Source organism: Coffea arabica, chromosome 2e, assembly GCF_036785885.1.
Source record: "Coffea arabica cultivar ET-39 chromosome 2e, Coffea Arabica ET-39 HiFi, whole genome shotgun sequence".
Lineage (NCBI taxonomy): Eukaryota > Viridiplantae > Streptophyta > Magnoliopsida > Gentianales > Rubiaceae > Coffea > Coffea arabica.
In genome coordinates, this window is record NC_092313.1 from 23617619 (window position 1) to 23639427 (window position 21809).

General features: G+C 38.2%; 3 protein-coding genes and 1 non-coding gene across 6 annotated transcripts; all 4 read right to left on the reverse strand.

Annotated features, from left to right (window-relative positions):
- Positions 1–787: 787 nt before the first annotated feature.
- LOC113729528 (ankyrin repeat-containing protein BDA1-like) lies at positions 788–2557 on the reverse strand. Of its 2 annotated transcripts, none has more exons than XM_027253817.2 (2): positions 1871–2557; positions 788–1787 (listed from the first exon to the last, which is right to left on the reverse strand). In XM_027253817.2, the coding sequence occupies exons 1-2, from the start codon at positions 2441–2443 to the stop codon at positions 987–989; spliced, it is 1374 nt and encodes a 457-aa protein (XP_027109618.1). In that variant the 5' UTR covers positions 2444–2557; the 3' UTR covers positions 788–986. The 2 variants fall into 2 exon arrangements, with proteins under 2 accessions (XP_027109618.1, XP_027109617.1); XM_027253816.2 differs by having other exon boundaries at positions 788–1790.
- A 5143-nt stretch (positions 2558–7700) lies between these two features.
- LOC113732025 (uncharacterized) lies at positions 7701–9668 on the reverse strand. The gene has a single exon (XM_027257614.2). The coding sequence runs from the start codon at positions 9150–9152 to the stop codon at positions 8133–8135; it is 1020 nt and encodes a 339-aa protein (XP_027113415.1). The 5' UTR covers positions 9153–9668; the 3' UTR covers positions 7701–8132.
- A 1787-nt stretch (positions 9669–11455) lies between these two features.
- Positions 11456–11527, reverse strand: TRNAW-CCA (transfer RNA tryptophan (anticodon CCA)). The gene has a single exon. It is a non-coding gene; the product is annotated as a tRNA-Trp (tRNA).
- A 2758-nt stretch (positions 11528–14285) lies between these two features.
- On the reverse strand, positions 14286–21441 carry LOC113732026 (uncharacterized). Of its 2 annotated transcripts, none has more exons than XM_072080042.1 (12): positions 20769–21273; positions 18983–19521; positions 18810–18899; positions 18456–18695; positions 17862–18083; positions 17489–17792; positions 17091–17404; positions 16866–16981; positions 16620–16723; positions 16371–16447; positions 16155–16248; positions 14286–14560 (listed from the first exon to the last, which is right to left on the reverse strand). In XM_072080042.1, the coding sequence occupies exons 1-11, from the start codon at positions 21025–21027 to the stop codon at positions 16156–16158; spliced, it is 2358 nt and encodes a 785-aa protein (XP_071936143.1). In that variant the 5' UTR covers positions 21028–21273; the 3' UTR covers positions 14286–14560; position 16155. The 2 variants fall into 2 exon arrangements, with proteins under 2 accessions (XP_071936143.1, XP_027113416.1); XM_027257615.2 differs by lacking the exon at positions 14286–14560 and adding an exon at positions 15527–15941 and having other exon boundaries at positions 20769–21441.
- Positions 21442–21809: the final 368 nt, after the last annotated feature.

Consider the following 21809-nt stretch of genomic DNA (forward strand, 5'->3'; position numbering starts at 1 on the left):
AGTGTATAAATAAAAAAGAGGATAATAATTATTAATAGGTGTACTCAGATGGTACAGATCGAGTGTTGTTTAAAACAAAAAACTCATTTAAAAATAAAAATAATAATGTGATGAAGGTGGAAGGAAATGCAATGAACACGTTGATACATCTTGCCAAGTTCATGAAAACCATTCAAAACTGGTCCACACGAATTTTTGAATTTTAAAAGAGAGAAACGTGTCAGGAACATGATTATTCACCTGGTAGGCTGGTACAAAATAGCAGAATTTATTTCTGCACAAAAAGCTATAATGAAATGATTAGAATTTAGATAGAGAACGGATTTCCTGTAAAACAATTTATATTTGTGGCATCAACCAGTGCTCTCTCTTTAATGACACTATCTTCAATAAAAAGTAGCTCAATTACCGAAAGCTGAAAACGTATTGTCTGCCTGAGAATAGCTAATTAAACAACAAGAGATAACTAAATGAGAAACAAAACTAGGAAGAGATTGAGCAAATGAATCTAAAGCATGAAACTGGTTCCTTGGTTCTAAAAGGGAGATTGTTGTGAGCACTGAGCTATTTCACACTAAGAGAACAAATTTGTTCTCAGACTGGATCGAACTGTACACATTCCATTTCCAGGTTGCTAGCGGCCTAGCAAAAGGTTAGCTCCTTAAGGACACGAAAGAAAATTCAGAAATTGAGAGAGAGAGATTAATATATGGTAAAATGAGATTAAACTCACAATAAATTGACATGATTATCCTAATGAACCAACAAAAGAAATACAGAACAGCGATTAAGAAAGTAGCTACATACATGCTGAAAAACATCATCAGAACTGGAGAACTTCCATCAGAACTGAAAAAGAGATCAATATATAGTATAATGAGATTAAACTCACAATAAATTTACATGATTATCCTAATGATCTAATTAAAGAAGTGCAGAATGGCGATTAAAAAAGTAGATACATAAATGCTGAAGATCTTCCATCTTCAATCAGTTGCAGGGCTTGTGCATGGTAGTCTGAACTTTTGTAACTTGCAATGATCCCTCATTATCTTGGTTACTATAGGTATCAACACCGGCAGAACTGCGGATAGAATGGTGAACCACAAAGTGATGTCCTCATCTGGTGATATTGCAGCCATGGAAGTATCATAAGTTGCCATAAGCGCCAAAAGAGAGAGTTGCAACTCCATTCTTAAGGGAAATCCAGCAGTGAGAACGTTTATCATGAAAGTGGACATAAAAAATCCAATTGAATTAAAAATCAGAAAAAGACCATAAGAAGTCTTGCGGTGAGTGCCCATTACTGCTTCTCCAGCTTTGTGGGGTTTGGTGGATGTGGCGTTTGTGCCTGTACCTTGACTAGGCAAAGAGTCGTCTTGCCAAACGCCACCGGGTGGACTAAGCACAGCTTGATATGTTGCTGTTGCAATTAACACAGCTAACACAAGCAATGTGTTTCGCACTTCATTTGGAGAATCTCTAAGCTTGTCAAACTTGAAATAGTTTAGCAACTTCGCTGAGGGAGATTGAGCGCGCACTCTCCTTGACTGGAAAGGTGATGGACTCTGAGTTGTGACGACCAAATTATCAGATGATGCTCCATTTTGAGGTGACTGCAAGTCTGCTGCCATTCTAGCCCCAGCTGCTTTAAGCATTTCCTCTATTTCTCTATCGCCCCCTTCAGATAGTAAGCTATCAATAGGCGTAAAACCCCTCTTGTTCAACGAGTTGACCTCAACTCTGCCCTCATGAAAAACATTTTTGTCGAGCATGAAATCGATTACCTGCTAACGTAGTGTAATTTCAGTTACTGAACTTTAAAACATCACGAGACAGTGAACCAATATTCAACACGTTTGCGACTCACCTCATACTGCTTTCTCGAGACAGCAAGATGCAAAATGGACTCACCCTGATGGTCCTTCTTATTCAAGATCTCCCGATTGTTTGACCGTATCAGGTACTGTACCAAGAATTCAAAGGCCTCGAATTGGTTGTTCTTTAAAGCCAAATGAAGGATTGTCTCACCTCGTCCAGTCACATACCCAACTGACTCGGCACAAGCAGAAAGCAGTTCGTGGATGACATGAATCCTGCCTTTAATCGCAGCATAATGAAGCGGGATTCGCCTCTCTCTTCCCTTGATCAGGCACAGAAAGCAATTTACCTGCAAAAGCTCTTTCACAATTTGTATGTCCCCATTACCTGATGCAATATGCAAGGGGCTAAATCCATCCTGGTTGAGCTCTTCAGCAAACTCCGGCCTTAAATGTAAAACCTCTTTCACATAATCAATGTGGCCTCCTATGCAAGCTATGTGCAACGGAGTCTCAGAAACTGCCAATGGAGCTGACCTGAGTACGAGGGGATTCTCTTTTATGAGATTATGCAAGTCTTGAACATTTCCTGTCTGCGCAGCTTCGATGAGCCTCCTATCCATCCTCTTTGGGTAATCTTGCAACAGGGGCCTTGAATGATTCAGGTTTCATTATTTAGTTTTAGCTCTTCGTTCTTGGAAAATTCTGGAGGAAATACTGAAACATTTGTGTCCCTATCATTCTTTTTGTTATGCAAGTCAAAAGGATAAAATAACTAATCCTTTTGCGTTGACCTTGAAAATGGAGCTAGAAGACAAGAAGTTGTATCATAGATGAAATCAGGTTAAGTGGTCAAAGAAGACTAGAAACCACTAGGTTTGAATAAGGGCCACCAAAAAGGAATTTAAAAGGACTAATTTCCTTTCTGGATCGTAGGTCGGAGGTTCTACTCCCATCTATAATGAAAAAAGTTCAAAGTAAGTGGTAGAACACCCTTTGGTTTAGTCTGGTTCTTTTCATACCTACTATCTCCTTATACATATTTTCTTTAGGTTCCCCTCTCTATAGATTAGAATAAATTAGTTTATATAAAAGTTATTGATGCCACACAAAAAAAAAAAAAATGTCAAAGAAGGTTAGAGTTTCACCTGATTGTAATTCATTAAACTGTCTGTAGAGGTGTCAAAATAGATGATTTGGGCGGGTTTGAGTTAATTAAAATGAGTAATGGGTATAAGCGAGTCAATTCATTTATACCCATTTAATTAGATGGGTGTAAATGTGTAAGTCAAAAATGAATTGGGTAACCCAATTATTCATTTATAACCCATTTATTTTAACTTTTTGTAAACTCATTTAAATTTATTTTTGCAAACTAAGTTATTAATTTATACCACTCTTTGCACTCATTGTTAGTTTTAAATATTTACTTATAATGCTCAATAAGTCTCATTATCAATTTTTTTTCATATGTACTCTATGTCGCAAAATTACATACTATTTAATAATTAAATAATAAGAATATAAAATTTTGAATTAAGTACTATAAAAGTTAATAAAAAAACTTAATCCAAAAAAAATTTTCGACCCCTATCATTTTTTTCGTGTGTAAATTTAAAATTTCATTTTGAAAAGATAGGAAAAAAGGCTAAAACTTGTCATAAATTGGTAATACTGAAAAATGAACAAATTAACAAACTAAGAGAAAATAAAATGATAAGATAAAACCAACAAATAATAATAATGAAACAAAAGTAGTTAAAATCATGACAAAATGAAAATTTTGAAAAAAAAAATGGGTGGAGAAAGGCAATTCTAAATGAGTTAATTAGATTTGATGGGTTACCCAATAATATCTATTTATTAAATAGGTATTATTGGGTAATCCATTTATACTCATATGAAACGTGGACAATTACTTCTAAGATTCGTAGCCTATAACTTAGAAGTGATCCGATCCCAACCCTTTCTCTGGGTCAATGTTCCTCTTTTAAGCAATATGATAAAAGCAATGTATGTGTTTGGATATTATTTGAAATAATTATTATAGTATTTTTTTGTGATGTGATTATGTAAAATAAAAAAATAATTAAAAATATAAAAAGGTGGATTGAAAAATATGTTTATGATAAAAGAGAAATATAATGTAAAATAATTCAGCAATCCAATCCGCTTCACACACTTGAATTGAATAAGACCTCTAGACCGTAGTTGAAGACATTTGCCTCGCCTAGCTGATAAAGTTACATCCTGAGTCCTGACAACCAAAAATGTCAAAGAAAAGGTAAAATACATAGAGTTTCGTTGTGGTATGTATCGCCAAAAGATACGAAACCTCCCCATTTTTTAAAAATTCCTCGTATAACTACCTTATATTGTTAATTAAAGTGAAAAAGTGATTTCTAACCTACTACCAGTAATGTAGCAGGTCATATTCTTTTTTATTGACAAAATTATAATTCATTTTATATTTTTATATTTCTTTCTTTTTTATTAAAAAAAATTATTTCTTGCCTCTTCCCTCCTTTACAACACCATCCCTCTTTTCTTAGTTTTTTTCTTTTTTTTTTCTTTTCCTTTTCTTTCCTATTTTTCTCTTTCGTTTTTCTTCCTCCTCCGTTGCCACGCAATCACCACTAATACACCAACACCACCGCCTCCCTCTTCCTTCTCCTTTCTTGCCACCAGCCACCACCCCTTTCTTTTCTCTCCCCCCCCCACCACCCCTCCCCACTTCACCCTCCCTCCTCCTCTTCCCCATTTCTACCTTTCCTCTCCCCCCTTTCCTGCCCCTCCTCCTCTCTTCATCTCCTCTCCTTAGTTAAAAATATACATTGGTTATGTGGGGATTTAATAAAAAAAAAAAAAAGGAGAGTTTTGTGTCTTTTGACGTTATCATAGTGGGATTTTATTTTACCCAAAAAAATTTTTTCCATAACTCCAAAAGAGTGCTTTTATAATTCTAGTCAAATTGTCGAAAGCTAATGCAGCTCCATGAAAGTACTATTCCAGTACTAGTGGTTTTAGGTGCCAAAATGACAATCTCTATACCAGATGTTAAAGAATAGCTTCTATAATCCTAGTGAAAAACCTAAAGAAAAGCATGTACAGGAAAAGTTAGCCTAAGAATATAGTGGTCTTGCCTAGGGGTGGGCAAAATTATCCGCTAACTCGAAAATCCGACGTATCCGATCTGATTCGATCCGAAAATTAGGATATCCGATTTTTATTATTTGATCGGGTCAAAAGAGGGTCGGGTACCCACTAAAATGTGGGGCGAGTTAGGGTCACATAATTAAAAACTCACAGATACCCGATCTGCCCCGCATATATATTTTTTATTTTTATTTTTATTTTTACTTTTATACACACATTATAAAATTATAAGTTAGAACTAAATAAGTAATTTTATTGAACAAATTGCATTACAAATATGGAAGACTATAGTTTATTTACAAGATTTATTTGTAGAGGCCATGATCTTATATTTTATAGAAAAAAGTTTAATTAATGTGAAACATATATATTAAAAATTGTGCTAGTTATTTCAAACTTTATTGATTTTGAATTCTTTTAATTTTTTTCCTTTATCTTATATTCGCTTCACATGCTTGTTTCTTGGTGAAAAACCTTTTTTTAGAAAAAAAAATTTATTAAATCTTAGATGAATGTGTAAAATATAAAATTAAATTAGTATAAATCATTGTTTTAAAAAAATTAAATGATAAATGGGACGGAACGGATACCCACTGACTCGACCCCTATCTCAACGGGTACCCAGTAATCAGATATCAACGAAACGAGTAAGGATCAGAAAATGGCTGACCTGCAAGGTGCGACTCGGATCAATCAAATGGTGAATGGGACGGGTATCCGACCCGCAACCACCCCGGGTCTTGCTCTTGCCCAGTGGATTTAGAAGGGGCAGAGAGCAGCACTTCACCCACGGCAAATTTTATGGTCATTGAGCAAGTTACAGAATTTTTTACCAGTTCCTCAGTGACCAATCACACTCAACCAATCCGATAACCCAAGGCCAGTTGTCAAAGTTGATGTCAACTATCCAATTAACATTCATTAAGAACCTTATATATTACCTATTTAACTTACCAAACTTTCGTTAAATCCCAAAAAACCTCCTCTAACAATCGATTTATCAGTCAAAAATTATACACCATCATAACAGTTTTCTATCTATTTCACTCTCGTCAGTTTATCAGTAATCTCCACCAGTTCATCCAATATTCCTCAATCAACATTTCCATTTCCAAAAACACCAAGTGTTAATTTTGATCGGTGAAGATGGACAAGCAACACAAAAAAATTACAGGGCACAGGGCAAAACGACCCAGCATTTGTAGCATAATTGTCAGCACCCTTAATGCTTAATGACTCGAGTGATTTCATTGGCTCTAGGCTCAAGTGCTCAACCACATAGAGGACCCAGGTAAACACCAACTTACAAACCTGTCCAATGCATTCGAAGTGCACAAGATAGTAGTATTCAATTACTTTAAAGCATGAGTGGAAACTTCAAGAGTTGTTTCCACTTTCCAAGCAACACCACCCCCACCCCCACCCCTCCAAAAAAAAATTTTTGTTCAAGCTTCTTTTGCACATTAAACAATACGATTTGTCCATCAACAAGAAACTGTACAAGATGCCAAAGTACCAATGCTTCAACGAAGTAACCTCCCAAATGATGTGAGGAATTGTCCCTTAAATCCTGTAAGACTCAGACTTGGGAATGCAGATCTAGGATGTTAAGATGATTAAAATTTGAAACAACATCCATACCCCCAATAGGCAATAGCCAGTGACTTCTTCCCAGGTGGGCTGGCCACATGCAAAGAAGGAAATGAAATTGCAAGAGCAATACCTGATGAAACACTAGTTGAGCATCAGAAAATAACAAGGTAGGCAGCACCACAAAGTTCTCCAGGTTCATGTTCATCATGAAAAAAGCCCACTGTTCAACTTGGAACAGATTCAAAAAGCAATATGACTCGCAGCTCTAAAGGATGTTATCATGTCCAGCATTAACAATAAAATTAAACAGTGTTGGCTTGCAGCACGCAAATCCCCTTTGCCACCAACCAGAAATATTATTGGGTTCATCAAACTTTGCAAAACCATCATAACATTTACTAACTATCAAGAAATAACATTTATCTATGTGCATATTCAACGGTCCTAACAAAATAAAACTATCTGCATATCAGATTGCCCAAACTCCCTTACGACAACATTATGATGCCAGTATTTTACAGCCAAAAGTACCAGTGAGTTTGTGTGCACGGTGAAAGAGAGTGAGAAAAGGCACACGATAAAATTAAGAGTAAGGAGCAACTCAAGTATCAGATCCATAGAAACCAACACTCAAACAAGATGAAATCACATTTTTCCAACCCTTCCACCATAGTCTTCTCTGTTATCAAAGTAACATCCAACAGGTTAAATGCATTGGCATGATGACTCGGCCTCATAAACAGATGCATCAACTTGCATCTAGCAAACTAAAGGATTAGATACTTAACTAGACCCCAAACACAACCAATTCAATCAAAATAAATCAACATGTAAACTCCAACATCTTAGATTTAAATATGTATAATTCACCATCAAACTCGTTAACTCTTCAGCTATTGCCAATCTTCACACAGGCAAGAATATTCAGGTAACCAATAACCACCACATCTATAGATATGTACAGCTTCGTCTGAAAGCCACGTGATCTTTCCAAAGCTCAGACAAAAAATCTTGCGATGACATAAACAGCTTCCACTCCATACTGATGCAATATCTCTACAAACTTTCCAGTGCTTTTCTACCAATGGCATCAGCTTATCAATAATCTAACATAATCAAGGCACACCAGCATTTCGTTTCTAACAGCATCACAGCCAATATTTCAAGCTCAAAGACAATGGCCTTAATACAATTGGCAGCGTAAGCAAACACAGAAGAAAAAAGCAAACAATTGAGTCTGCCCTCATACATTCAGTGACGATATAACTAGTACATTACATTAAAAGGTAGCCATTTAACTAAGAAGCTACACCAACGTAAAGATCAACCTACCACTATCCCAAGTCCTACTTAACGTAACAAGAAAAATTAGAAGTCCTTGGTCTAAACAAGCATGAAAACCTCCTAAACTTAGTATAGAAACCAGCTCAAATAGTCATCATCCCAACAGCACTAGGCTGCCCAAAACAATCAAAGTTCTCAACTTTCACTAAACATGAACTTCGCCAAAACGTTGATCAAAACAACAAAATTCACCAACCCAATCCATCTTCATCCCAGCATCTAACCCTCTTGATTCTGCATTCTCTTCACCTTTTTCAATTTCTTCTCCGAAATCGCCTTAGCAAATGCTTCCACAATCCTCTGTTGCGACTCAAGAATCATTTCAGTCCTCTTCATCTCCATCTCCATCCTCATTTCCTCCACTTCCCTTGTCATGTCCATCTTCATCCTCTCCATCCTCACGAACCCATCTCCCAGAACCCGTATGGCCGACACCATTTCTGCTAACGGGTCTCCCGTTTTCACATCACCTCCGACAACCCTTTTCCCGATATTACCTCTCCCGCCAAACCCATCTCTCAAAGCTTTAGTAGACCCATAATTTACACCAGCGTTAGGGTTAGGGTTTTGCCCACCCATCTCATCAAATCTACTATATACCTTGGCAGCCGCGGCAGGCCCCACGTTCCCCCTTCCCGGGATCCTAATTCGAAACCCAGTGCCCCCGTTCACCATACCCCCATGAAAACTACTCCGATTACTACTATTATTATTGATATAACTGCCCGTATGATTCAAGCTATTGGTGTTATATATATCTCCAATGGGCTTAACATGTGAATCTTCCTCATCTTCTTCATCCTCATCGGCTTCCGCCGCGGCGGAGGAATTGGGACCTTTTTCCATGGCGTCCATGCGTTTAAAGTGGACCCAGGCGGAGCAATACCTGTGGCTCTTAGATCCGCCGTAGGGGGCGGCGCGTTGGATCTCGGCACGGTAACGTTTCCTCAGCTTCTCCATCTTGTGCCGGCACTGAACGGCGGTTTTGGGGTTGCCGATGGGGCACCTAGAAGCGACGTCGTCGGCGACCTCCTGCCAGTGGTTGGCCCTGAGATTCCCACGGCGGAGGGAATACCACTTATCTCTATAAGCATCTATGAGAGCTACGGTCTCGTCGTGGGACCAGCAAGGCGGAGGGAGGCGGCGGGAAGCAGCAGCGGTGGCGATGGTCACGGCCGGTGGGCCCTCGAGAAGCGGGGGAGTAGAGCGGTCTTGGGCTGACGGAGACGAGGTAGCCATGGGGGCAATATAGCAAAAGGTGGAAGAGAGAGGCCGAGGGAGGAGGAGGAGAAAAGTGGTTGTGACATAATGAATTATTGGTGAAAGAGGAGATTAGGTATAAAAGGAAGGGGGGGTAGGAGAGGGATGGGGGGTTGTGCGGCTGACTTGGAGATCTAGAAAGATGAGATGAGGCCACCGCTAAGGGAGGGGTGGTGGGGGAGGCTAACGTGCGCCAGGGGGGCGTAAGGGGTGGCAAGGCTGCGCACCCCAGAGTATAAATTTTGGGGGACGTTTTGTGGGGTTGGTTAGAATTTTTGTTGGTTTTTGAGTTAATGGGAGTTGGAGGAGGAGGTTCGATGAGTTTGACTGAGGCGTTGTCGTTGGCTTTTGAAACTTGGAATTGTGGGCGGGGAGGGGGGAAGGGTCGTTTGAATCAATGGCGATGGAATTTAGTTAAAGCGCCCACCGCACCGCCCCAACCGCGAACGTGAATGGCTACAGCGGTCATTAGTGGGGGGAAGTGTTTTAAGGCGTTTTGCGGCCCTTTTGATTGATTATGTAAAATGTAAAGTGTGGGTTGGGCTTGGCTGGGATGGGATGTGGAGGGCCGCGGGAGGTGTTACAAGATGGGTGGGGCATGGCTCTGCCATTTTTGTGAAAGAGAAGCACATGAACATCACGTGACTGGTCATGACTTGGTCCTCCTACATTCCTAACTCGTGTGTTACGTTTAGTAAATAATAGAAAGAAAGAAAGGGAAGAAAAAAAAAAAAAGGTGTAACGTTTAGTTAATGTGCATGGTTTGCTATTGAGGTTCTAATCAAAATGAAATTCGTCTTGATATTCTGAGCAGGGCTGCAATCAAGTTGTGTTAAGCTCGAATTTTACTCAAGTAAAAATTTTTGAACTAGAACTTGAGCTCGTCGAGTTCTTCATAGTTGAGCTCGAACTTTGCCTTATTCAAGCTCGAGTCCGAATTCGACCAAATTGAACTCAATCGAGTTTTAAGTAAACTTTTTAAATAAATTTCATAATTTTATAATAAATAATTAAAATTATATTATAAATATACTACTCGATAAAGCTCAACGAGTACTCAAGTTTTGATTTTCTTTTTTTACTTGAAATCGACTCGATTACCTTATTAAGTGGTTCGAACTCGACTCGAATTCGATAAATGCCAAGTTCAAATCGAGTCTTTGTTCAAGCTACTCACTAACCCAAGTCGAGTAATTTGGTTAATTTAGACCCCTAATTCTAAGCTTTATTTTTGAAATTGTTATATCACATTAAAATCACGATAGTGAGAGTAATATAAATAACTTATAATGCAGAATAACCCATAAAAGTGGTAAGAATTATGATTCAATAACAACACAAACCAACCTACAGAATAACAAATATACTTTGTATTTAAAGATGGGAAATAAAAAAAAAAAGTTAGTCTTTTGTTTATTAAAATGGCAAGCCAATTCACGTCCCGACAATTTCTAAAAGTAAAACAAGATTTTTTTTAAAAAAAGGTTGAAAGTTGCGATTTTGCTTTTTGTTTTTAATTTTTTTTAGGATTACAAAGATCCACAACAGTGAGAATAATAAACACATATTATAAAGTAACCTGCAAAATGGTAGAAATCATAATTCAATATTATTTCAAACTAACTCACATAAAATGTGAAAAGAATTTAAGATTTTGACCCCTAAACCAATGTCTCATTGTCCGCTTCTTTTGTTGGATGATAATATATCAATTCTTTTTTCTTTTAAGCATTTATCATGTATATATTGACAGCGTATACATTATTACATTTGAATGCATGTTATTTAATTCCACTTTAAATTTGAATTTTTTTTTTGTACACCAGATTGTTAATGTATTAATCCACTGTTTAATTGGCAACAGATGATATACCCATTCTTTCAACCAATATACGTCTTCAAATTGAAAGGTTAGGGCACTGTATATCCATTTTGAGTTGTTGATGCATGTTGGGATTTATTCGAGTATCACCCCGTACCGTTTATAATTCTGTTTTCCTTTTTTCTGTTGGTTTTTTGACTTATTATGTCTAGTTTACAGTTTAAATCTCAAAAAATTAATATATATATATATGTGTGTGTGTGTGTGTGTTGCTGTTGAACTTTTGTGCACAGCTGACGCTGTTGAACTTTTTGTGCACGAGTCAAAAACCAATTGATATGTAGGCCCGAGTTCATTCAAAGGGCAAAAAGGTTTTCCTTATTATTTATGCAAGTCTTTCCTACCAAAAAAAAAAAAAAAAAAAGGGCAAAAAGGTAGGATCCGGTGGAAACCGAGGTTTTGAACCCGACGTGAATCGAACACGCAACCTTCTGATCTGGAGTCAGACGCGCTACCATTGCGCCACGGATCCGTTGATGTCATGCTGACTGGTATACTCTTCTTATAATAGGTATAATTGTTCTTTCTCTTGATTACTTCCCAACACCGTTGATATTGAAGGTAAGGATGTAATCAAACCGAGCGGCTCGCGAACTCAGTCAAAAGCTTGACTCGAACTCGGGTTGACCGAATTCGAGTAGCTCGATAAGCTAAACGAGTCAAGTTCGAGCATCCAAAAGCGATGCTCGAAGGCTCGTCGAGCCTTATCGAGCCTTTTAATTTTAATTATTTAATATATTATTATTATTATAAAATTACTCTTATACCCAAAAGAGTTGTTGAATTTACAAAATGTTTTGAATCGTATAAAAATTTTAAAAGGGCAATAATATCTTTTCGTGCAAAAATTATCAAGAAAATGAAATTTAGTAACTCGAACTCGACCGAGCTCGATAAGGCTCGAGTATTGCGAGCAAGTTTCGAGCTCGAGCCCAAGCTCCAATAATACTACACGCTCGAGCTCGAGCACCTTTCTTGTATGTCGAGTCGAGCTCGAGTATGGCGATAGTCGAGCTCGACTCGACTCGATTACAGCCCTAATTGAAGGGTTGACTCTTAGTGTGAACGGCTGCACCAAGTAAATAAATGTTCTTTAATGCTAAAAGGATTCATATTATTTAAATACTAGCTCTTTTTTTTTTAAAAAAAAAAAGGACTATTTTCCATTTTTCCCCGATTCAAAAGGTACGTTGCATATTCCGTGAACCATATAATTCTTTGTCAATGTGTGAGGATTGATTGAACAAATTGTGTTTATCACCACGTAATCTTAAATTTTTCATCCCCCCCCCCCCAACCCCCACAGCCCAAAAAAAAAAAAAAAAGGTTTAAGGGCGGCTCTATACTTGGAGTCGCGTGACGGCTTAGCTTAAGGGCTCACAGAATTCGATGTCGCGCTTGCAACAAAGACAACCAAAATGCCAACTCACAATGTCAGGACTTTGCAAGACATGTCCCTAGCCATTTGCCGATGATCGGGGCAAAAGATTGTCTGCACGCAGCAAGACAATGGGCGAGCCAACGAAACCACAACACTACACAACAAGGACCACAGCGAGAATTTGTTGTTGTATAATTTGTTCTGAAGGAGGGAAAGAGTCCTTTGTCATCTTTGATTCTTTATTTTCATTTCCGGCCTCCTCCAATGATTTTTCAACTTTAGAACAGGAAAAGAAAATGATGTACGTTTTATCAGCTGTTGGTGGTCACAGAAGTCACGACCACCAGAGGTGCATCACGCATCCGAAGGAGCCAAGAATTTAAGAGAGTTTGCATCCCATCACGACATAATTTTGCACCAGTGATTGTTTAATCATTCAAAGCACTGAGAGACTGCATAATTTCTACAAGCAATAAAAACCCCTCCCTACAGTTTTCAACTTTCAGTTCATCTAAATTAGCTGTTTTTAGGAGGTGTTTTTGAAAAATTTTACTGTAGTAGAATTTTTAGAGTATATTTTGAAATATTTTTATTATATATTTTGGAAAATTTAAAAATAGTAGAGTTTTTTAAACATTAAAAAAATTTAAACTACTTTTTAGAATACCTTTTAGATTACTTTTTACAAATTTTATAATATTCAAAAAATTAATTTTTGAAAAATTGATGGATCCAAATTAAATGGAAAATTTTTCTACTATTTGGGCTGCCGTTTTTTCGCTTTAACACATGACATCAAGTGCTTTTCAGTTTATTTCTTCTGTTTCTTGATTGCTGTATTACAACCTTCAGTTACAATTGATTGAATCAATTACAAGAAGATTGCCAGACTTTGACCACTTTCATTTGGCTAGTGTCCCACTGCAACGGATGGAACACTAATGCGTCGTCAATTGTCAAAAGTCCACAAATTGGAAAAGTCAGCTTCACGCGATTGGCAGAAATGTCGCCGGCCAATCTGCCCATGTGCACCCCCAGGGCAATCATTGGAAAACTATTACTCGTATTGGAGAAAAAAGGAAAGGAAAAAAAAACTGCTGGCCGAACGTTAGCCCAAACGCACAAAATTGAAAAATTTATTTGTGAAAGCTCTTGTCAACGTCGTCGTTCGTGCACCCGGTTTCTTACGAGTTGCTCGTTGAATGCTCAGATAAAGCTGTGGACTAGGATTCTAAGAGAAATTTACGGTCGTTCGTTTCAAGTCATTTTATTTACCCATAGCCCAATAAACATTGAAATTCTACTTCCCGCTGGTTAAAATGCAAATACAATTCAGTTGGTTGATACAGCCACAAACTAGGACGAAAACAAAAGGCCGTTGGATTGTCATCAAGAAAGAGTAGCATCTAGTTAAGCAATGGCAGATGGCGAGTATAGAGAGACCAAGGAAGCCAATCATAAGCCATCCATCACTTTTTACTGAATATACATGTTTTAGCTCTTCATGACTGATAACTAGTAAGAATAGTCAATTCGACTGATAAAAATACCAAATATATAGATTAGATGATCGAACAAAAAATGGAAAATCAAAATTCACAAAAGGACGAACATTTGCTGTGGTGGTGTAATAATAAAATGCTTCATATCACCACAAAAGAGCATAAAAATTGCCCTCATTAGAAATTCTAATCTCTTTAAGAACGTGGCAGAAAATTTTAACCAGATAAAGAGACCTAAACCATGCAGACCCAATCACCTAAGAGTATCGATATATTAAACCTCAGTTCTGTTAAAAGGAAAGGCCTGGTAAGGACAGTAGAGAATAAATGAAAAGGCAACACGCAGAGAAGTGAAAATGAGATTCTATAATAGCCGAAATATATTATCGGGTTACATATCATAAAGATAAAGAGTACCAAAACTACATCTAACATCCCTAAAGTAGAAAAGAGATATTGCGTAATTTTAAGGTAAAATATTGCTTGACCATATCAAAATAAGGGTTGCCTGAATTCTTCAGGCTTCAATATTAATTCGCAAGCCAAGTGCACTCGCTGGTTATTATCGACAATCCTCGTTGAGTGTCTTGAGTACGAACCATTTAACATCTGACGTGAAAAACTGAAATATTGAAAGACATTGAGGAGCATTTTGCATTTTCTACACACATTGCTAAGTTAGTATTTCTAAAGGGGAGAAAATGATCTGCCAGACGAGCAAAGCTTTAAGGGGATGACCACAACAGGTTGATTACTGACGCCAAAAGGGAATGCAAAAAATTCCTCGATAACTGCATTACTATCACCCATTAACTTTCAAACAATTTACATTGCTCTACATAACTTACAATAACCCCATCGCTTTGCTGTATGTGAAGTTGAATACTAATGTTCCATGGCCTCGTGTACTTTTGCAAGGGGAACTATAACCATCCTTGTGATTCATCAAAAAAAAATCAAATAAATTCCAACCCAACCCCCTCTCAGCAACCATCAGTAAAACCGCTATCAAAGGAAAACAGAACAGTAAATGACAGCTTAAAATTGGACTTGTAACTCTAGCAATGATCGTAGTCCCGTGGAGATAAAACCATGCTAGCAAGCAAGAGGCACCCAAGACAAGTAATAGACCAAGTTCCCAGCTTGCACTCTTCCAAAAGGTTGCCTTCACTAAAAAATATGTCTAAGAAAGCTAAAATCAATCAACTTTTGAAATAACAAAATCCTTTGAGAAGAACCCTCTGTATCAAGTTCACCTGAATTCGTCCTTAAAGAAAATGTCCATCTTGCAGAAACCTAAGATGGGCACACAAAGCCTAATATTTTATTAATAAACTGGACACTGTTTCCTAGCATGTGCTAATTTCAGGCTGAAGTTCATACTCGCATGCCATCTTAAACTCCCATGCTCAAGAAGACAAGTACAAAAAATACACAAGTTACTAAAAGATCCATCCGTGTTGCTTAATTAGCACACAACGATACTGAAAATTTTAAGTACTCAAATCTCTGCAATGATTATCATATTGCTTTGAGGGCTGAACCTGAGAAACAATTTATCAATTTCAATCTGGATGGTGCTTTGAGATACTTTAATCTGCAAATACTGCATTGGAAAATAAGTACCGTCTGTAACCACATGTAAAGCAACCCCACCTTTCGAACTAAACCAGCTGTCAATGGAAACAAATACTAGAGAGGGCCTACTCGCTCTGTAAATTTGGTCATATCTTACAGGGGGATTTCCTTTATGAAATATACTTTGAAAACACTAATTTTTGTCTCTTCTTCTCAATCTCTTGCAAATTTCCATACAGCAGAAATGAACGAGACGATGGAATATCCAAACTGCCTAAGTATAGTTGGAGCAATACAGTCCCATTCAGATTAACTTGTACAATTCTCTTCTCCTCCAGCCACGAAAAGGCTTCACATCTCAAACTGATGGGATCAAAATGAGTTTCAGAGTTCCACAAAATCCTAGCCTCTTTGTCAAATCAGATCTGTACATACAAGTTGACGAGTAACCAAGATGCTCCTTCACAGATAGCTCTTATGCACCATAAACATAACTTAAAACTCATCACTTCCCTTTACCACAACTAAAATGAATGGGAATCCAGGGGCAGACAGCTTAATCCTATCTAGCTTAGTTGACACTTATAAATATCTTATAAATATAAAGCCATGACTCGTGAAGCAACAAAATCACATACCTCAATAGTAAGATCCAGAACCACCACTTCCCATATAACTACTACCACCCATGCCACGACCAGAATAGAGTGAAGAATATGAGCTTCCACCAACCTGCAGTTCACAGAAATGGGGCCAAAAAAAAAAGATGACAAAGAGGGTAAGCATGCCTGACCGCTCCAAATAAGCATCATAGAAAAAGGAAGTCACCGTAAAAGAGAAGCCAAAAAACTTACGTCACTACCACGAGGCATGTAATCACCACTAAAGCCTGATGAGTACATCCCACTAACATCACTACCACTATAGGAGCCTGCAAACCATGACACCAAATGCCAAGACATCATAAAAAAGTTTCATCTTGTACAGTTATGAATTCATAGAGCAAATGGATTCAGAATCAATCATGTGTGTCATATGAATGCAGACTAAAAACTGAAGGCCAATTTTGCAATATATCAATGTATAGCAAAACTAGGTCAAACCTCCACCATATCCCATGGCCTGGCGGCCACCATAAAGCCCATGGGAATCTTGACTGGACATGGAACTTCGGCTACCACCATATCCTACACTGGACCTCCCAAGTCTGAAATCAATTAATAGATGTTGAAATTAAATCAATAACTTCCCAAATCTCACTGGCAAGTTACTCCATGGAAAAAAAAAAAGGCAAATTACTCCAGTTGGATAAAGGAAAGCAAATTACTTGATGTTTAAGAAAATATTACCTATCACCATAAGCATCCCCATATTGAGAAGCACTGCCACTGCCACTAAGATCATAATCCAAACGAGCACGAGATTGGCGTACCCCTGCCTCCACATAGCGTGGAGGTACGTCATCCTTGCATGTATAACAAAGTCAACTTAGATCTTGCAGCCTTACCAAAGTCATGAACAGGGAAAAAACAAACACCAGATCAAATATCAAACAGCCCAAAAGAATTAACTACCAAGGCACTGTATGGACGCTTTGACCCAGGCATTGAATCGTATTCCCGGCCACGGCTTTCACGGTAGGCTGGAGGTGGCCTATCATATCTTTGCCCATAACCATCATCAACATAATCCCTTCTTGGCACTGGACGAGAAGGAACTCTAGACAGATCAGGGTAGCCAGATCCACGAGATGAATAGTCTTCCCTATATGATGCACGCCTGTCAGCAGGAACTCTAGAACTATACTCTGCAGCTGCTCTACTCCTTGGTGGAAGCTCTTCACGGCGACCATAATCCCTTTTCAAGCTACTCTTAGGATATGGTTCAACTGGGGCAGGTGCAAATGTCAATAATGATAATATACCAACACAGCAACTTTGAATATAATATAGAAGCGTGCATATCTGCATACCAGGTGGTCTCCTCTCATAGGACCTTGGAGGGGGAGCCACAGCTCTGGCCCTAGGTGGTGGAATGTCCATAACTGGGCGTCTATCTCTGAAACCAGCAGGCCTTCTAAATCCACGATCCACAACAGGTGGCATACGTGGTGGAACACCTCTTGTTCCACGAACAGGGATAGCATGTGGAACTGGACGGCTCCATGGACCCCTTACAGCCCGAACAGGCCCACGGCCAGGTCGATAGTCCCCACGAGCAATATGTTTTCCTTTGCCCCTCTGAAGTGGCCTAGACAATCTGGCCCTAACTTTTGCCTGAAAGAGCATAATTTGGTAAAGCAGCTTGAAAACAACAAAAAGAACCCAAAGAAATGAAGAACCCACCTTGCTATCTCCTTCACCCAGCTCTTCGTTATTGATGCTTTTGGCACATGTAACTGCAGCATCATGGGTGGTAAACGTGACAAATCCAAAATCCTTTCTTTTGGCCGATGGCATGTTGCGTGCAAGCTCAACCTTTTCAATATCACCATAGGTCTTCAGAAGTTTACGTACTTGATCCTCATCCCAAGAAGAGGGAATCCCATCCACAAAAACCGTTTTCACCTGAATGCAGAAACATAAAAAATAATCACGAACCATCCAGCTTTGACTTTAGTATTTGAAGCCTCAAGGGAAGCTAAACTACTCCCAAACTAAGCAGATAAAACCCAAATCTGCAGATTAAACTCCACCAAATCAAAATGCATCACTACCCTTCCTAGCAAATATTTGGGCAAAAAAATGTCAACGCAGAAAAAAAAAATTCAACACCACAAAATAAATTATCCCGTCAAATCCAATATCTAAAGCTCTCCAAATGTCATTGTCACGCATAATGATCACCAGAAGAACAGAAAAAGAAACAAGGATCAAAGGAAACCACCCTAGTACAAGATCCTTCCAGTTGGTGTAGAAATGTTGGTCTGAGTCTGTTACCTGAGCCATGATCTCATCACCAGGGTCAATGAAGGAATCTGCAAAAGAAACCTTAGCAGGCCTATCAACTCCAAACACAACATCTCTCTTCTGTAAACGTTTAAAAGCATCCATGGCATCAGAACGAGAAGAAAACTCAAGAAAAGCAAAGCCTCGATTCAGTCCATCATTGTTACTGTCCTCAACCAATGTAAGATCCTCAATGTTTTCAATGCCATACTGCTTTAACTTCTCTTTCAACTGGAAGCACATTAAAATCAGTAAGACAACATATGAACAAATCTTATCTTAATAATTAAAAGCACGAAGATTGACACTTCATTGTGGAACATTTATTTGTCCTGAACTACTTACAGCCTCCTTTGTCCACGTTTTGCAAATATTACCCAGGAATAGAGTATCACTGTCTTGACTTGGAGTAACACCACATTGCTTTCCATGCACCTGGAATTTGGGGTTGCCAAAAAATGTAATTCAACATATGAACTAAATTGAGTTTTCTTCAGAACTAAGAATCAGAAAAATACCACTGGATTTTTGAGCTCTGAACAAGCTCGTTTAGCTTGTCCTACAGTTGCAAAACGGAGGAAGGCAAATCCCTTGTTCTTCTTAGTCTGAGGATTCATCATCAGCCTAACTTCAGTAACCTCACCAACTTCACTGAAGACTTTCCTAAGATCATCCTCAGTAGCATCCTTGTCTAAACCCCCAACAAAAATCTCAAACTCCTTTCTCTTGCGCCTTTCTTTGACAAGCTCATGGTGGTCCTCTTCTTCTTCATTGTCAACCATCTCAGCACGCTCCTCAACATCATGCTCATCATCTTCCTCACCCTCAAGCTCCTCTTGAACATCTTCAATTTCCTCCTCAACTATGTCAGCCTCTTCCTCAACAGGGTCTTCTTCTATTTCATCCAATTCTTCTCGAGCATCCTCCTGCTCAATTTCCTTCTCATCATAGTCAACACTGCCATACTCTTCTGGCTCATACTCAGGATCATTATCCTCCAAATCTAACCTCTCACCCCTTTCAAACTCATCACCAGACTCTTTCACATCGTCATCTTCTGTTAGAAAGGAGATGAAGTTATCCAGGCCAGTCAGCAGAATGAAACCACAATAAATTCTACCTCCCATTCATAACCAACTTAAAAATGAGATTTGTTGATCACATCATATCAAATCCAGAAAGAAACAATATCATGCTTGATGAAAAGTGTATCTCCCCTATAATAGACTTTTCACTGGTATACAACAAAATCTGGTTTATTGAACATCCCGGAGAGCAGTAATATTTACAAGATAGCAAGTAGCTAGGCGCACAGATGTCCAAAACTAGAATTTACACTCTTTTCCTTCTTGTCAGTAGACACAAGTAGAACCTTTTGTAGTTTCCATTTTGGCTACAACTGGTTCCTTATCGGGAAATAGAAAAAAATGGAGGATTCTGGTCTTCTTTCCGCCAATAGAACATATCCTTAGGGTAAGTCATCAGGAGCTTTAAACCAAACATATAGAAGATAGAAGTACAGTGAAAAGAAGTTACCACAAATAGAATTGACATGAAAATTGGAATTGAATTATTTCACAAAGCAATAATGATAATGCAATGAAGCTAGAATCAGTTGCTATTGGTAGAAACATGTATATGCACCATCTAGAAATATTTCATGACGTCATCCAGCCATCAAAAGTTAAAACAGAGAACTTTTCCTCGTCCTGATATAAATTAGAGCAGCGCAACTCTCACCCAATACTTCACTTGCGCATACCGCCTCCCTCATTTGTATCCGAACCAATAAAAACAAAAAAGCATTGAAACGTCTCTAAAAATACCTAAAAGCTATTAAAAGATACACTTCCACTTGTCAAAAGAGACCCAAATCAGCAGACCCATAAAAAATAGTCAGAATTCATGCTTTTAATTGCCTCAATAACTTATTATCCAACATAACTGAATTTTAACAGTCAGAATTGAAACTAACAATTTTTCCATTCCGCAACTGACAAAAAGCAACATTCTCTTGGAGAAGATACCCAAAATACAACCTATTCACGTTCTTGCCTACCCCAAAAATAAAACAAAACATAAACAGAAAATATAAAATTAGCTTCAGGAAGAAAAAACCTAATGATATTCAATGAGCTTCAGTACAGAAAGCTCGGACTTATATAATTAGCCGCAAAAGCAATTTTGTAGATATTCGGGCTTTTCAAAATTTTATCATACGAGTTATCAGAATAATTCAGGTAAAGTTACTGAGAGTTCAAATCATAGGAAAAAATAGCAGAAATTGAGAGTTAAATTACTCACTTCTCCGAGAAGCAACTCCGTTGTCCACTGATTTAACCTCAGGCTCCTTCTCCAACTTCGCCTCTTTCTTCGACTCCGCCACCGTGAAAGGTGGCGGCGGTGACCTTTTATATTCCACGGCACGTACCTCCTCTACTTTGATAGGTTCATCAACGGGCTCTTGCGCTTTGGCTTGGGCCCTCCCGGCCCCTCTCCCGCCTCTTCCACCCCTCTTTGACCCCGGCCCCGGGGGCAATTTCTTCGCCGCTCTTGGAGGCATAATTTGTGTATGATAAAAAAATCAACAAAAAAATAGAATTCCCAGCTTAAATTAAACAGAAAAAAAAAATTGAAAAACAGATTCAATCTTTGATGAAATTAAACGAAATTTGAATCTGCTGATTTATTTAGTTGGGTATATAGAGGGAGATTACGAGGAAAAAAGATCGAAACTTGAAAGCCCTAAGAAATGGATAGCATTTCAGGTTGTTTGGAAACCCTAGTGGACTTTGGTTATAAATTGGTCGGAAGAGATTGGGTGTATTTATTCTCAGTTTAATAGTTTGTGCGAGCGTTTGATTAGGTGACGCGTTGCATTATCCAATAACGTGGGGCTTTGTAATTGGTGCACTCGAACAACTGCTATTAACGTAGGCTGTCCGAAGTCTGGTTGCCGTAGGAATCATCTACCATTAAGGTTAAGATGCCATCTAGTCAATATTCCCTTTTTTTTTTTTTCCTATTTTGAAGATTTTTTTTTTTTTTTTTTTTGGGGGAAGAAAGGCAAGCTTGTATTCAAAGAGAAGGTTCCTGTATTGAAAGAGAAGGTACAGGCGTATAGCTTCCCATATGAACTGTTTCCCACTCTTATCATCCTCTACGAAAATGTTGTATGGGAAATTACTATCCAAAATAGAGTGCCAACATGCTGTAAATGTATTTGTAGAAAAACACAGCAACTTTGTTACATTCATGGAATGCAAATCTAACAGCGTTGAGTGTGTTTAAATAGGAGATTATTTAAAATAATTACTCTATCACATCGTAATATAATGCGCATCA